We start from the raw sequence: 16,913 nt of genomic DNA on the forward strand, positions 1-16,913 counted from the left end.
TCCAAGGTTACTGTACCCAGATGCTCCGCATTCCCATACCTAAACCAGTATTCTGTATGTTGGACCGTTTGATATCCCGCTTTATATGGCAGGTTAAGAGGCCCAGGATACGACTTGCAACCCTGCAGCTCCCTAAACCTGATGGGGGACTTGCTTTACCATGCCTAAAATTATATTTTTGGGCTGCGCAACTAAAGCCCATGGTTGCTTGGATCATTAATGACACCTCAACTAGGTGGTTAGATATAAAAATGTCACAATGTGAGTATACACTAAAACAGATATCTTTCTCCAACATATCATTGAAATCCTGTAGAATAAATTTGTGGACAAAAAACACTGCCTTAATCTGGAGAGAAATACAGAAAAAATAGAGCCAGCTCCATACTCTTATATCTACAATAAAAGCCACTCCCAATTTTACTCCACTACAGTTAGATGCAGGGTTCAAACACTGGGCTAGATATGGACTGACTTACATCCACCAACTCAGTCCAATAACATAAAGTCATTTTCCCAGATTGCAGAGGAGTTTGGGCTTCCAAGTTGCTGCTGGAGGAATTGTGGAGAAACGGACTCAAACTTTGTCCACACCTTCTGGTCCAGTGGGAAGCTTAAGAGATACTGGGATGATATCTACACAGCATTGGTCGATATTTTTAAGAGATCCCCAAGGATGTTGGTTGCTTTGTTGGGAGTCACCCCTGATGGTTTTGAATAGAGAGATGATATATGCTTGTATAATATAATGGATACTTGGTCATCCAGGAAGAGACCACTTTTCATCAGGATAGAAAAGGTGATTTTTATTGACTTTTAGTGACCTTAATTGAGTCAAGTGATCCTAACCCATAACAAAATGCCAACGTATAAAAGCAGAGACCTCCACACTGTGGTCAAGCATTCAGGCGTACAGTTCGGGTACACACACGCACACCCTCATTCTTAAAGACTGGTGAAGGAAGACTTATCTGACCATGACTTTTCCTTCCATATAGAACAGCGCCCAGGCGGTTTGTACAACTGTACCCTCACATGCACATTAATCTTCGTAATGAGACGTGTATGCACTGCAGCCCTCCTACCCTCATGAGTCACACAAGGAAGAGTTGTTCTTCTGTTATTTTACTTTATCACAAACAATAATACATGATTTGTGACATTTATGCTGTTAAGAATGTTTGTTTTCCCCCCAGATAGATGTGGGCTAATGCAGATACTTAGTCTCTGTCAGTTTCAATTGAAATATATATTTTTTAATCAAAATGGTGGCAGACCATCAAAAGACTTTTGGAGGTGGTGGATAAACAAAAAAGATAAGAGACGAGAGATTTTACAATATATGTTTAATTAATGTAAAAATTAAATTGCCATATTCATAGCCTAATGAGAGGTGGGACATTTATTAACAAAATAGACGACTTCATTTTTCATTCACCAGCTCCCAGATAAGGAAAGAAGGTCAATATTACACTGAGAATTGCATCTATGAAAGTGAGTCAGATATAATTTCGTGTGACAGTCACACAGCTAACCGAAACATGCAAAAAGCACCCCCTTCAGGTGGGTAGGTCCAAAGTCTCGAAATTCTCCATTGTTTCTACGTCACCCTCGGGGATGGGCAAGTCACGTGGTACGACTTTCTTAACCTGCGGTTCTGGAAAAAAATGGAAGAGAGCACAAACAACTTTTAAGGTGAGTTAATTTGGTATTCGTCGTAATGGGGCTATACTTTATAGTGATATAACCAATTAGTTATTTCACCTCATATTAGAACATTGTAGGCCTACTTCAAGAAACAATTTAAACGTAGAGTTTTTTCTCCGTGTGTGGTGTCAAGTTTCAAGTGCATGGCATACCTCGCTTTTTTGGACGTCTACCGACGTCCAGTTTGAATTTTTCACTGTTCGTGACTTGCCTTTGATAGCATAGGCTATATTCTCTGGAATGGGAATATTATTTTGGAATTGATATGATGGTTTCTAGATTAAATAAATCACACGCAGAGCCAGTCTGTAGGTGAATCCACATGTCTATTTTATGGGTTGTCATTCTGTAATGCATGGCATTCCTTGTTTGTATTCAGCTTCGTTTTAGTTCTTGACATAGGTTAGGTCCGTTAAGACCGTTACTTTGTATTATTATTACATAGACCTAGGCAACATAACCTTTAACCCCCTCCAAATCGAATGTTTGTAATGTAGACACCACCATCCTTTTCTTCTGTTAATTAGTAATGACACAAGTAGATGTACTTCTGTTTCTTTTCAGATGACTATAGCCTTTATTCCTTATGGGAGACCAGGTACTAGGTTTGCTCACTGACCTGCAAGCCAATGTAAGTCCTGCTGAGCACTGCCTGTGAAAGAGGTATTCAAGCAAATAACTTTTTTCTTCATTAACAACTTTTCTAATTTATCCACAGACTGAATGGGGCATTGGTGCACCACCTATGTAATCACAATTGACAGGAAACAGTTTAAAGTGCATGTTTGAAATTCTGATGAAGTCAATAAAGGTGCTTTGCTGTGTAGTTTAGGGATTACAGCAGTGCAGGCTTAGACACAGATCTGCATGTTCTGGCTTGTCTGTCAAAGCTATCTGATTCAGCTTGCTCTGAATGTTTTGTGAAATGCTCTTGGTGTTATGCCTGGGTTTGGAAACTTCTGCGTCTATCATCATGTGTTGTTTGGACATTTCGATTAGGCCCATCCTACGTAAGACCAAAGCAATCTTCAAATTCTATGTAACATTGGACTGCCTATCAGGTTTGTTGGTTTGGCCTTTCGCAGCCTGGTGAATGGCCACTGGCTCAGGGCTTTTGCTTTCCAGGGCTTATTTCCTCTTTATTCTTTATGACTTTGTCTCTCACTATGCAGTCCTGTCCTGTTCTGTCATCCAGGATTGTTTGATCAACTCAAATGTTTGGCTATCCAAATAGATGAGCTTAAGGAGCATGAAACTGAGTGCTGAAAATGAGTGCTGTGTGTACACAAGAAATCACTTATGTTAGTCAGACCAGTCAGTAACTAACCTCTTAGAGGAAGCGAGTGCAGTGATTTGAAAACATTAACAAGACACTACTGGGACAGATGATTGTATTTGTGATATAATGTTGTTATGTCCTTCCTCAGGGCCAATCTCGTTCCCCATGTCCTCAGGAGGAGGCTCCTGGGGGGGCGCTGAGCATGGCAGACATGCCCCCCGTTATGACCAGGTCTCCTCTGGCTCCCCACCTCGAAACCTCCGACGCCAGCGCTCCTCTGAGCTCGCCCTGAGCGCTGACCCCCTTCCCCCTCCGCCCTTGCCAGACCAGCCCCCCGTGGGCCTGGACTCGGGCGTTGAGTCCGCCCCGAGTGACGGCGAGTTGGCCGCTGACCCGGCACTGGACATCAAGCCCGTGCACCGTTTCATCCCCGACTCCTGGAAGAACTTCTTCCGCGGAAGCAACCGGAGCAGTAACAAGCTCTGGTCCATGCCGTCGAACCGGAACAACAACAACGCCGGGAGCAACACGACCTCCAACGGCGTCCGCTGCTCCCCGCCGCACTCCCCTTCCATCCCCGGCTCCTTCCGCGACCAATACGGCGGCTCGGGCGGCAGCTACAACTCCCGCAAGGAGCGGGAGGCTATGCTGGACGCTGAGCTGCCCGAGTCCCTAGACGGACGTACTGTGCGGACGGCGCACACGGGCTTGACCTACGGCGAGCGCGTGGAGGAGTACCACCTTCGCTACTCCTACATGAAGTCGTGGGGGGGACTGCTGCGCATCCTCGGCTGTGTGGAGCTGCTGCTGGGTGCGGCAGTCTTCGCCTGCGTATGTGCATACATCCACAAGGACAATGAGTGGCACAACATGTTTGGATTCTCCCAGCCAGGGATGTATGGAGGATCCTATGGAGGCTATGGGGGCTCAGGGTATGGCGGATACTACTACACCGGGCCCAAAACTCCCTTCATTCTGGTTGTGGCAGGATTGGCTTGGTTGGTGACTGTGATCTTACTTGTTATGGGAATGACCATGTACTACCGCACCATCCTGCTGGACTCCAACTGGTGGCCCTTGACAGAGTTTGTGATTAACTTAGCCCTGGCACTACTTTACTTAGCAGCCGCAATCGTGTATGTGAACGACACGCGAAGGGGTGGACTGTGCACTTATCCCATGTTCAATACCCCCATCAACGCACCATTTTGCCGTGTTGAGTCTGGGCAGACAGCTGGCATCATTTTCCTTTTTGTCACCACATTGGTGTACTTGATTGGCGCCATAGTGTGTCTCAAACTCTGGAGACATGAGGCGCGAAGGCTGCACAGAGAGAAGTATGGCCATGAGGTGAGGACACACACTCTGGCACGGCTTTTACATTCTGAATGAGTCTTTATGAAACAGATGAGTCTTTATGAAATCTGAACATGGTCCAACTAAGTCTTCAATATTCTCAGATGACTGCCTTGATTTACAAGGTTTTAGGTTAAAATAATGCATTTTTTCAGGAGTTTATGAAATAAACTGTTGATATTGTATGACTTGTTCTTGTTCTAAGATCAATAGTTGAAAAACTAGTAGAAAATCTTGAGAAATATCTGGATTATTGTTGTGCTGCATCTTCTGGTAGTGTAGATCTTCCTCTTGCTGTGAGGAGAATTCCCCTGCCAGTCGTGATAGTCCTCAGAGTATACATTATTTAACCACTGACGATGGTTGCCATAGTTGGTTGCTAGATTGGATTTCCTTCCTAAGCAACAGGGACAATCAATGTAGGTCATGTAGTCTTTAATTCTGCTCAGTGTTTTAAATTATTAGTGATAATAATATAACAACACAACTTTTGTTGCATCAATATTTACCAACTGATCAATTCAGAGCTGGCTATATGTCCCTTTTATCGTCCCAATGATCACCATGTTTTTATTTCCCCTATCCAGATGATGCCAAGGGAGACAGCTGATGGAAGACTTCCGGTGATTGTCTGATTTTATATTTAGTGACATTGTGATCATGAAATGCCTATGACCTTTCTGATTCTGATTGCATCTCATTTTCCACTGTGAGTCTTCAACAGCTATGGTGATGTGTTATTCACCAGCAGGTTGTGATGGCTGGCACAAGGGGCGCTGAACCCATGCCAATCTCGGAGATGTCTATCCAGGCTGAAGCAGCTGCTCCTGCTGCTCTCAAGCCCAAGGTTGTGAAGGGTCACATCCCATCTGGCCACATCCCCAAGCCTGTGGTCATGCCTGATTACATTGCGTGAGTGTTAACTTGTGTATTTTCTATAGTGTTAGTCTTAAAAGTATATTGCTAGCAGTTCTAATGACTGTGAGCAGTGAGGGCAGGTGGACCAGATAGCATTAAATCTTACACATTATTGATATGTTGATATGAATCCATATTCTTGATGCTTTAGTTTTAAAATCAATCATTTTGTTTTTCTTATTGTATTATTTATTAAGAATACTTGTTTTTTTTTCCTCTGTATGTTTTCTTTTTTATGCACATCTCTTGCCTTGTCTTAGAAAGCAGTTTGTGAAACCTTTAGGAAGGTGCTATATCAGTAAAAGTAGTAGTAGTAGTAGTAGTAGTAGTAATCTTAGTAGTAGACGTGGTATAAGGGATAGTTGTTAATATTTGCATTATTCTATATAGCATACTATATGTTTCATTGGTTGCTTATACCTAGCTGTAGTTGTCACACTAGATGTAGTTAATTTGAAAGCCTGATTTTGAAAGTCTGAAATGGGATTTTGAAAGGACCTTAACTGGAGCAGTGACAATGTGCCCTGTGTTTGCTTGCAGTAAGTACCCCGGTATTCGCACCGATGAGGAGCGGGACCAGTACAGAGCTGTGTTCAATGACCAGTATGCAGAGTACAAGGAGCTGCATGCTGACGTCCAGGTCACACTCAAGAGGTTTGATGAGATGGACGCCATGATGCGGAATCTCCCTCAGCATGTCAACAGTCAAATGGTACCTCCCTCTCTCTCTCTCTCTCTCTTTCTGTCTCTCTGTCTCTCTGTTTCCCCTTTGCTGGTCTCTCATTTACTGCCTGCTATATTGTCATGCTAAGCATCATTGTCACCTCTCATCTGCTCTGCTCTGCTTTCATCCTTCTCGGCTCATGTTTGATGTAGAAAATATAATACTGCTCCATTCAAAAGCTTAGAAATGTTTTTAGATCAGTGTATAACTGCCGGTATATAGCCTGAAGTATTTGTATTCCTAAATAGGGCTACAAATAATTATTATTTTCAGTCGATTAGCTGATTCATCTGTTGATTATGTTTTAATCAATAAAAAGGCAGATAATGGTGAAAAATGGGGGGGGGGGGGGGTACGTCCTCAGATGCCTTTAGTCCACACACAGCAGAAAATATTTAAGTTTTAGGAGGTAAAGTCGGAGAATTTTGATTAACGATTATCAAATTATATGACGATTAGTTTAATTAAATTAATGAATTTAATTAAAATCGATTAATTGTTGCAGCCCCACTCCCAAACCTATGCATGCAGGAAGTGCAAAGTTTAATTTTTTTTGTCTTTCCCCAAAAAGTTGCCACTGCAAGTACAATCATACATTTAAATCCTACATAAGTATGTCAATTTGTGCGTGTAATTAGTTAGATATCATTAAAAGTGTAAATGTGTTTACATGTGTGCCTTGTGTATATTTCCAGGAACATGATCGTATAAATAAAATTCTTCATGAGTACCAGAGGAAGAAAATGGTATGTACACTGCTTTATAGTATGCTATGTAAACCCACTACCCAACCCATAAGATGAGTGAGCTTTCTCCTCTCATGTCTATCCCTCTTAGCTTCTTCACACGAGAGGCACTGGGGCAGAAAATTGGCTGACTAGAGTTGATTAATGTGTAGAAGTGTCTGCTTTCGGTTTGGCTGAGGGCCTCTGCTTCATTGTCCGTACTGCAGTCACGAAACAAAGGGCCGGGTTTGAATGAGCAGTGAATGAGAGGATGAGAGGGGAGGGGGCAGGAAGAGATGGTGGGTGGGAAAGTTCATAGCCCTGTCTGACCGGAGGTGCCCCATTTCCTCAGAATGTCTCAACAAGAGGCGCCATTAACCACAAGGACCTCAAACTGTCCTGCATGTGACCACTCTGGCACAAGGCTAAATTTAGCCCGGAAATGATGGCTGTTGATTGATTTTTCCCATTAGTGTGCACCATACTTAACATGACAAATCGTTTCTTAGGAATTATTAATACCAAACCAATGATGAAAGCTATATTTCCAGAAATGCTCTTAATAATAATAAAAAATAAAAAAATAAATTATTTCCTCCCCAAAGGATCCAACGTTCCTGGAGAAGAAAGAGCGGTGTGAGTATCTGAAGAACAAACTCGCCCATATCAAGCAGCGGATCCAGGAATATGACAAGGTCATGGAGTGGAACGACGGCTACAGATGAGTGCGGAGAACAGTCTCATTCTGGGCCTGTCACACTGCCCTGCTCCTTCCTGTACTCCCTGGAGTTAACAAGCGACAACACACTGTACAGCAACGTTGTCAAGCCAACTCAGAAGAGTTGCGATTTCAACTGTAGCAATTATTTCAAGGGCAAAACTGTCAAAGGGACCCGCTGAACATTTTTGTCATTGTGTACTTGTGGATGCTGATTGATCATGCTCATTTCTAAGAGATTAACAGAGAAACGTATGTTTACTTCATCATTTTATGAATTTCTGTCTCAGAACAGAAAGGGAAAGCACGTGGAGAACAATGTCAGTTTACCTCAAGCACAAATGAGAGATTTATTGAAAGATGCCTGAAACAACTGATGAAAGAAATCTCATATGCACTGTGTTCCTTATAAATTAACAATTAAATATGTGTCTGCAATTGATCACTATTATAAATACAATGTGCTGTCCTAACCTGCAATATCCGTTAACATTAATGTAATATGAATGTGAAATTGGTTTGTTTTCATCCCCTACCATTTCAATAAACTATATTTTGTACAGCTTATCTGATCATAATTCTGTATTTTTCTTTTTGTTAAAAATACCTGGCAAAATCTACTCATTAATATACCGTATTTGTTACAGATCAATCAGGATAAACCACTTGATCTGCAGTGGCAGTAGTTTGGTTCTTGAGACAGTTTAAAAACTAAGGCCAACTATACATTACATTGTTAATTGAGACCGTTATAATACTCAAATGAAGATTAGCCTACTTCTCAAAGGCTTCAATATAACATGTAACACTATTGGTCAAAAAGTTATGTTAAACTGAGCGAAAATATGTGTTAGAAATAGGCTAGACAAATAAACTATTTAAAATTGTAAATCTTATTATTTTTTTTTTATTTTTTTTTAAAACTCTTAGGCTATAGGTTCATGAAACTATGTTGAAGGTTTCCCCCTGCGCAGAGCGTCATGATGTGAAACCTGACGCTGGTTTCGTCGATGGGCGGAGCAAAGGTGGGAACATAATAGGCTACTGATGTTACCTGAGCAAGGTGTGTCCGCTTGTGAGCATTCATATCTCAACAGCGACAGGTGCGACTTGTGCAGTGTTCGTCTAGGTAAGTTTCATATCATAGCTACTCGTAATCTATTTTTTTTGCTAACAGCCTACCCCTGTGCCAGACTAAGTAGGCCCCTAGGCATAGTTTGTTGAATAGGCTAATTAATTTAGGAGCTGGTATGAATTAAATTGGAGTACATTCTTATCTGTAGCATGGCAGCTTGATGTTTTCACGTCACAAAGAAAATCATGTACAAGGGAAGGCAAGGTGTAGGCTAGCCCATTTTATATAACGCATTTAATTCAGGGGTAGTTGATGTGATTTACTTAAACAAAAGCAAATAATATAAAAGAAAGAGTGAGACATAAACATTATAAACATCACAAAAAGTAGAATATTTAAAATATAGTGTATAGCCAATCATCAGGTAGCAGAAAGCATATGAGAACAGTTTGGTTTTAAGTCTAGATTTGAAACTGGCTATGGTTGGGGAATTGTTGATGTCACCCGGAAGTTGGTTCAAGATCTGAAACCTCATAGCTGCAAGAAGCTGCACCATAATCAATTGCAACAGCGGGTATAAGTGGTGGTTGTTTCCCTCTCTCTACAACAAACTATTGAAACTAGGCTACAAGATCGGCTACCTCTGACAACGAATTGTCGATGCGTGTAGGCCTATGTTTGTTTGGTTGTTTCAGTTGTCTTGTCCCAAGGGGCATTTTTGAAAGAATCAACAAGTAGGTTATGCCTATATTTTAAATGGTAAACCCTGACAATCTATCTTCTTACCTTTCAGGAAGTGTTAAACATATTCTGTGTGCTGAGAAATGTCCTCCAAACCAAATGGGAGCCCACCTCCCTATGAATTGGAAAATGAATAGTAAGTTCTCCTTTTTCTGCATATCACTGAAAAAAATATTGAAAATGTTTAATATTTCAAAAAGAAACTTTACAACAGCTTTATTGTTATCTTCAGTTAATCACATGAATGCTTATGGCTTTCAGTTTCATTCTCTTTATCTAAATAATATGTTAGCTGTTGCTACATATAGTGTTAAAACACATCAAATGCCAAGTGTTCAACCTGTGCGTGCACTTCAGTATACCATTCCTTCACATGGGCATTTGACTCACATGCTGCTTCTTCTCTTGACTTTTGCAAGCAATGTGGCATCACAGCCAGCTTATTCCTACTATGCCGACGATGAGATCCAGCACTTCTATCGTTGGAACTCACCCCCAGGGATCATCAAGATCATGTCCAGCATCGGCATCATCCTGTGTGTGGGCATCTTTGCCTGTGTGGCCTCCACCCTGGCTTATGACAGCACCAACGCGCTTGGAGGATTTGGGGGATATGGTGGTGCAGGATATGGTGGTACAGGATATGCAGGATATGGCGGTGGGACCTATGGTGGTTCCTATGGAGGAGGCGGCTTTGGTGGAGGGTACAACAGTGGGGGATTCAACTATGGAGGCATAGACTACAACAACGACCCCAGGAAAGGAAAGGGTTTCATGATGGCAATGGCAATCCTCTCCTTCCTGGCCCTCCTGATTATGTTCATCATGGTCATCTCCCACCAGCGTGTGGCCCAGGGCAGGAAGTTTTATTTGGCCATCATCATCGTCTCTGCCATACTGGCCTTTCTCATGTTCATTGCGACCATAGTGTATCTAGTAGCGGTCAATCCCATGGCCCAGTCGGCCGGTTCGGTCCAGTATACCCAAGTCCAGGCTTTGTGTGCTCAATATCAACAACCACAGCAAGTTGGGATGTTCGTCAACCAGTATCTGTACCACTATTGTGTGGTGGAACCTGAGGAGGTAAACAAGCTCGCTATATTCCTCTGAGACTCTTCTTGATAAGGATGCCTAGTCCTCATGCAGTATAGACCTCTCAGCAGTAATGTTGTCAGTGTCAACAAGGTATACTGTTTTGTTTTGTGTCGGCAAACAAAAAGCTATGAATTTGCTGGATTTCAATATCAGAATTGTTTTCCATCCTCTATTCCAAGGATTCAGGTAGCAATGCAGGCATGAGGGCTATGAGGATGAATGTGTGAGAGAGTGTGTGTCTGTTATTTCAGAAACCATTAATTTAACGTCATTCGTTTGTTACAACTCTGTTTCATTTGCCCATAACAAAATAGAGTTTTCAGATATTAGTTATCCTGAACAAAATCCCAGAGTTTATGAAGCTTATCCCTTAATGACTTATGGTAATTTCCTAAAATGTTACCTTTTTTGGCAGGCCATAGCCATCGTGCTAGGATTCGTTGTGACTACTGCACTGATCATCATCCTGGTGTTCGCGGTGAAGACCCGGCAGAGGATCAACGCTTATGGGAAAGACAACATTCTGTGGAGGCGGGTGAAGGTCGTCGAGGACCCCAATGCTGTTGGAGATGTGGAGGCATGGGTGAGTGAAGGTGGTCCTGCTTTTGTGTTGTCATGTTCTGTGCAGAAAGGTTCAGATTGTGTTTTGAGTCTCAATAGAAAGGTCCATAAATTAAGGGCTGCAATTTGTAGCTCATGTGTACATTTGCTTGTTACTTTGTCCAGTGTGGTTGGTGAAATGGATACAATGTTTTCAGAGTTGTGGAGGTTTCCTGTGACTTTGTTGATTGAGTATTTTGGGGCAATTTATATTTTTTAAAGCTTTCAGATTAGGCTACAAGTGGCTTTATGTACCAACTACTTTGTACAACTGTACTAACAAGGCTTTTCTTGTTAGCTATTCAGTTTTAATGGCTGGTAGCTGACGTGTTGTACTTGAGTCACCTATAGCTGAGGTGAAGGTGGAAAGACAGGTTTGTGTGTCCCCTGCACACAGAGTGGAGGAGGGGGATGGTCTGCAGTTTCTAGGTGTGGTTTGTTGGTGGCAGTTTCAGTCCTACATTTGTGTGTGTGTGTGTGTGTGTGTGTGTGTGTGTGTGTGTGTGTGTGTGTGTGTGTGTGTGTGTGTGTGTGTGTGTGTGTGTGTGTGTGTGTGTGTGTGTGTGTGTGTGTGTGTGTGTGTGTGTGTGTGTGTGTGTGTGTGTGTGTGTGTGTGTGTGTGTGTGTGTGTGTGTGTGTGTGTGTGTGTGTGTGTGTGTGTGAAGACATTCCTGTCATCCTGGCAGAAACAGGAAGATTACATTGTTTGTGGTTTTGGATTTTTTTTTTTTTTTTGGGGTGGGTTGGTGTCCTTAACCAAGTGAATTCCTTTACCATGGATAGTCCCAAAATTAGGAAATATGTTGTACAGTAAGTTACTTTTGTTTGTGGTCTTGTTTTCGCCTTGGTAGTCGCCTGTTTTTACCACAGACAGTAACTCGAGAGACCTAGATCAGAAAATCAAGGAAGACAGGAAACTGGTCCAACCAGTATTTTAAAAAACATACAGCACACGGATGTACTAAATGGTGTTGTTGCATTCTTTTCCTTTTTCCAGATAGATAGATATTTTATTGATCCCCAAGGGGAAATTCAAGGTCTCAATTGTGCTTTTGCCATCTTTTCCCTTGTTATTAGCTACAAGTATCATCTTGGAGTGAAGCTTGAGCAGGTGAAAGCCACTCCTGTGTCGTTAGTATGTTGGGTTAGGATCACTGCAAGTCAGAACATGTTAAAACAGCTATGTGTAGCTGGAGTGAAGCTTGAGCAGGTAAAAGCCACTCCTGTGTCATTAGTATGTTGGGTTAGGATCACTGCAAGTCAGAACATGTTAAAACGGCTATGTGTAGCTGAATGCAAGACATAGTATATGAAGTCTATATGTTCAGCCTCATTACGATTAGATTAGATTCAACTTTATTGTCATTGTGCAGAGTACAAGTACAGAGACTACGAAATGCAGTCTGTGTCTAACCAGAAGTGCAGAAAAGCAGAAAAGTGCAATGTGATATACAAAGTAGGTGGTGCATAGACAGGACAAAACATATAGTGCAGTGTAGACAATAGTATACAGTTGTTTTCAGAAGGTGGTTTAGAGTAGTATAAATTATTAAGTATGTGCAGTGTATTAGCAGTAACCTTTTAAGAGCAGAATAAATATGGCTATGTAATATGAACAATGTATGAACAACATGTACAGATATGTGCAATGTTGTGGCCGTACCACTAGTAGTAGTAAGAACAATATAGATATATGCAGTGTATTAACAGAATATATTACAGAAAAACTGAATAAATATGGGCATTTAGTATGAACCATATAAACAGATATGTACAGTATGTATAGCTATGTGTGCAGTGTGGTAACAGTACCATTGTAGTGCAGAAACTCATGCAAATTCACTAAAATTTAACAGTAATTTATTCCTGGTAAACTGTATCAATCCAATTATTTATATTCATATGTATTCATATTTATTGCTTTTTGTTTACAGGTAAATGATATGTCTGCTGTTCCTGAGCCAGTGTTGAATGCTTTCCCTGAGAAGTTTGGGGGGTCCAGAAATTACCTAGATGAGGACAACTCTGACTACAAGCCTCCATACAGCGCCAGCCCGGTGTGAGTCTTTTTTATGATAAGATTAAGGTCATTTCTATAGCATGTATTTGTTATGGTCGGCCTACCTCACATGAACATGGTGACACTCAGAAGGATATAATTTATTGTGTTGTATATTGACTGATGACAACCTACATGATTTTCACGAACAAGCCATTTAAGTACCACAATATGGATGGTCACAAATTGTGTCGTCCATATAGATTGGCTCTACAGTCACCCTCAGGTTGACTGCATGATTGCTTCATCGTTCTGTCCACTGCATAGCGAAACCATGCCAGGATGCAGAATGTTTGTTTAGGCTTGGCTGGCCTATGTAGATAATCTGTGAGATTGTATGAACTGTATTCAATCAGTCTGTTATGATCACTGACCTGATTTGTTGTATCCAAAAACAAATCATGTGTCTCATAGAGATGACATGACTTGTGTGTTTCAGTTTGTGGTCAAGATACTAAATGAACTTGAATGCTAAAACCACAAATATAGATCAGTTTGTCCTCAGTTTTTTGTTAGTTTTATGCTGACATTCTTAATAAACAGCATAACCCACAGTGATAGGCATGCATAATAAGAACAACATTTAATGTCATATGGTACAGGAACTTGCAGAAATGTTATATTTTCTCTATGGTTCCGGTATTTTTAGAAAGCATACCACAGGCTGATGGTCATGGTGAATCAACTGATTTTACAACTAGTGAAGTAGGAGGTTGCTTACATGACCTGAAACCTCTCATCATGGAAACTGTGGGCTGAAAGAATGATCTCATTGTTGACTCCAAGAGGGAAGGCGTGCTGAGCAAAATATGTGTGTGTGTATTTGTGTAACTGAGCCTGATCAAAATGTGGTTTGGTTAAATGTTCTCATGGTGTCTGCTCTAAAGGATTATGAAGACTTGAAGTTATGAAGTTCTTGAAGTTATGAGACTGTCAGTCAGTGATTGTCACTGACAATCCAAATTTAGCAAAAAAGATTCTTTGACCACACGGCTTTGATCGTATTCACTAAAACTGACACTATGCTTCAACAGAACAACATAAATCAGCCGGTTTTAGAAAAAAAAAAAACAGCACTTCTACCTCCACCTAGAGCCTGTTATTTGTTTTGCAAAAATCCACAGCTCCTGGTTCTTCTGGTCCAATCAGAGCAGGGCTGTGTGAGATCTGACTGTCAATCACAGTCTGGTGCCCACTGACGAGCACAAATTCGATGAGAGGGTGCTCGGTGGTAGTGGGGGAGGGGTATGAGAGTTGTAAACATTAACATTTTTGGCTAAGTCCCCTCAATCTGTCAGACTTGCCAACTGTAGCTTTAATATATGAAGGAAATTATATTACTCACAAAATCCACTAAAAGAATGTGTATCAAGATTTCAGATGAGACCCATAAGTCATGTCACGTCTCTTAAAGGCTTCTTATGAGGACAATAATAAATAATAATACGTTTATTTTATATAGCGCCTTTCTCAAACCCAAGGTCGACAAGCCACAAAACGAATTAATGTTTATGTACATTTCTTGGTTGGTTGCTACAGCAGAAAAGTATTTTATGTATTATATTAATAATTCATTATTAATGTAACATTTTCAATTTTATTTGAACCAAATACCATAACCATTTAAATGGTCTATATTTAATGTGAATGCACCCTGTGTTATGGGGCATGTTTCCTCTGTAGAGTTGCTGAGGAGATCCCACTGCGCAGTGCTGCCCCCTACAGTAGTGGCTCGGAGAGACCCAGCTCCTCTGGAAGGCCCAAGCAGAAGCGAGGTGGTCGGCACGCTGATGGTTACGAAACCGATGGCTACATGTCCTCTGGCGACGAGCTGGATGCCGATGATTTCTCCAGGTAGATTAAGATCAAAGTTGGCTAACCAGACTTTAATCAGCAAAGCGTATCACAGTTCCATTTTTGGTCTAAAGTTTTGTAATGACATTGGTATGGATGGTATTCATTATGTCATCCACATGGTTGGTTCCACTATAGTCAGAACTTAAGCAACATCTGGATATGTTCCATCTTTAACTAATGCTAATATGATGCATTTGATTTAATGAATGATACATTTGATGCTGGTGGAAAGTTTTACTGTTGGTAAATTGGGTAAAGAGTCTTGCATACTCTGTAAACATTTCTCTTTTCTTACCTTTTCAGCGAGTTCCCTCCCATAGAGTACGAACACGATAGGGACGAGTACAAGCGTGTGTTTGACGATGACCATCTGGAATACAAAGACCTGCAAGCCGAGCTGGACGCAATCAACAGGAAAATGGCTGAGGTGGACCGTGAACTTGATGACCTTTCAGAGGGGAGCCCCCAGTTCCTTGTGAGTTGTGTGAAGACTGTTTTTTGTTTTGTTGGATCTATCTGTGTAAAACTTGTAGGACAGCCAATTAAAAAGAAACATAATGGCTAAGTCGGGCTGAAAATGACACTTGTGCTCTACCAACCTGTGGTTTCTCTCTCCTTTAAAAGGATGCCATGGATGAGTACAACGAACTGAAGAACAAAAAGAAGGTATGTTGTTATTAGAAGTAATTGCCACGATATGCTGTCACGGAAAGGTGTGATGTTGAAACCTTAGAGATTCTGTAGTTACCATAGTCCCAAAAATATATACTAAACATTCACTAACAAAACATTAGGGTTAAACCCCCAAAAGGTCAACAAATGGGTACTTGACATGTATTGCTTAGACACACAGCGGATTGTAAGTTCTTGTGCATGAACTGTAGCTATTGTGTGGCATGTGGGCGCATTGAGCTAACTCCTCAATGTTTGCAGTTAAGGTCTTGCCCATGGTGTTAAATTAGGAAATTGATTTTGCCTAGTTATTCATTTAGCTTGATTAGACTTATGACTTTGCCCATCATTCAAATCAGGGCCCAATATGTACAACTAGAGAACTATATGATGTTTAATAACATCTTGCTGTATTTCTATCACAGAGTTCAGACTACCAGTTGAAGAAGAAGCGATGCAAGTACCTGAAGTCCAAACTGAGTCACATCAAGAAGATGGTCAGCGACTTTGACCGAAGAGGGTAAATTTATCATGGCACCAAATGTGCCCTCTTGAAGTGGTTTCTCTTCCTCAGAGAAGACCATTGGGAGGTCCTGTATAAGGGTGAACCATGTTGACCAGTTTGTGCACACCCTGTGGTCTCTCCCCAAAATGAGCAAATGAGGTGAATGGATGGACCTTATCATAGTCCCGTAAGATCTTATCTACATAGATGGGGATATAGTGCTAAGGTTTAAAGAGTCCTCCACTCAACCAAAGATAACCACACTGATTTGCCATGACAAGCGATCTGTATTTCAGAGATCCAAGTGTTTTTTTGTGTTGTTAATTGTTGTAAGATACTGTTATTTTTCCGATCAATTCTGACCTTTTGATTCTCAATAAGCTTTTTGTTACTTGTGAATACCGGTACTCACTATTCTTTGTAAGCTTTTACTGGAGCCTATGGATTAACAATGTTTTTTGAAATGGTTTAATGGGAACTGATAACTCTGATGGTGATTATACATGGAACTGTAAAAGGGCATCAAGTCAAAACTGACAGGCTAATACAAAAGGGGATTTTGATGGCTAACAAATCAGTTAGTTATGTACTTACAGGATCATTTTCTCTTTGCAGCCATCACTGCAGAAGCAATAATTTATACTAAACAGTATAATACACTAGACATTCTTTGTTTTAACTATATTTATAAAGATGTAAATGTAGGTTACAGAGAAGTGCTTTTTAAAACCATGTTTTTAAATACTTTTACAATACTGTACAGTGCGAGTTTTAATGTAATTAATATTGTTTTAGTTGTTCAATTTGTGTCGAGTGAACAACATGGATTTGTACATTTTAATATGTAAATTTTAATAAAAACCCTTAGGTTGATTCAAGGCC

General features: G+C 40.9%; 1 protein-coding gene across 1 annotated transcript; it reads left to right on the forward strand.

Moving 5' to 3' along the window:
- The first annotated feature begins 1,385 nt into the window (after positions 1-1,385).
- Positions 1,386-16,909, forward strand: LOC143141736 (uncharacterized). The gene is made up of 16 exons (XM_076302450.1): positions 1,386-1,695; positions 2,272-4,336; positions 4,930-4,965; positions 5,091-5,254; positions 5,801-5,972; positions 6,680-6,730; positions 7,315-7,433; positions 8,525-8,556; positions 9,325-9,379; positions 9,663-10,326; positions 10,754-10,921; positions 12,873-12,997; positions 14,681-14,851; positions 15,158-15,329; positions 15,479-15,520; positions 15,952-16,909. Exons 2-16 carry the CDS (start codon positions 3,113-3,115, stop codon positions 16,048-16,050), a joined length of 3,294 nt encoding a protein of 1,097 aa, XP_076158565.1. The 5' UTR covers positions 1,386-1,695; positions 2,272-3,112; the 3' UTR covers positions 16,051-16,909.
- Positions 16,910-16,913: the final 4 nt, after the last annotated feature.

This window comes from Alosa pseudoharengus, unplaced genomic scaffold, assembly GCF_046254945.1.
Source record: "Alosa pseudoharengus isolate Yale_2024_CS ecotype anadromous, Long Island Sound unplaced genomic scaffold, YU_APseudo_1.1 YU_APseudo_1.1_scf_24, whole genome shotgun sequence".
Taxonomy (NCBI): domain Eukaryota; kingdom Metazoa; phylum Chordata; class Actinopteri; order Clupeiformes; family Clupeidae; genus Alosa; species Alosa pseudoharengus.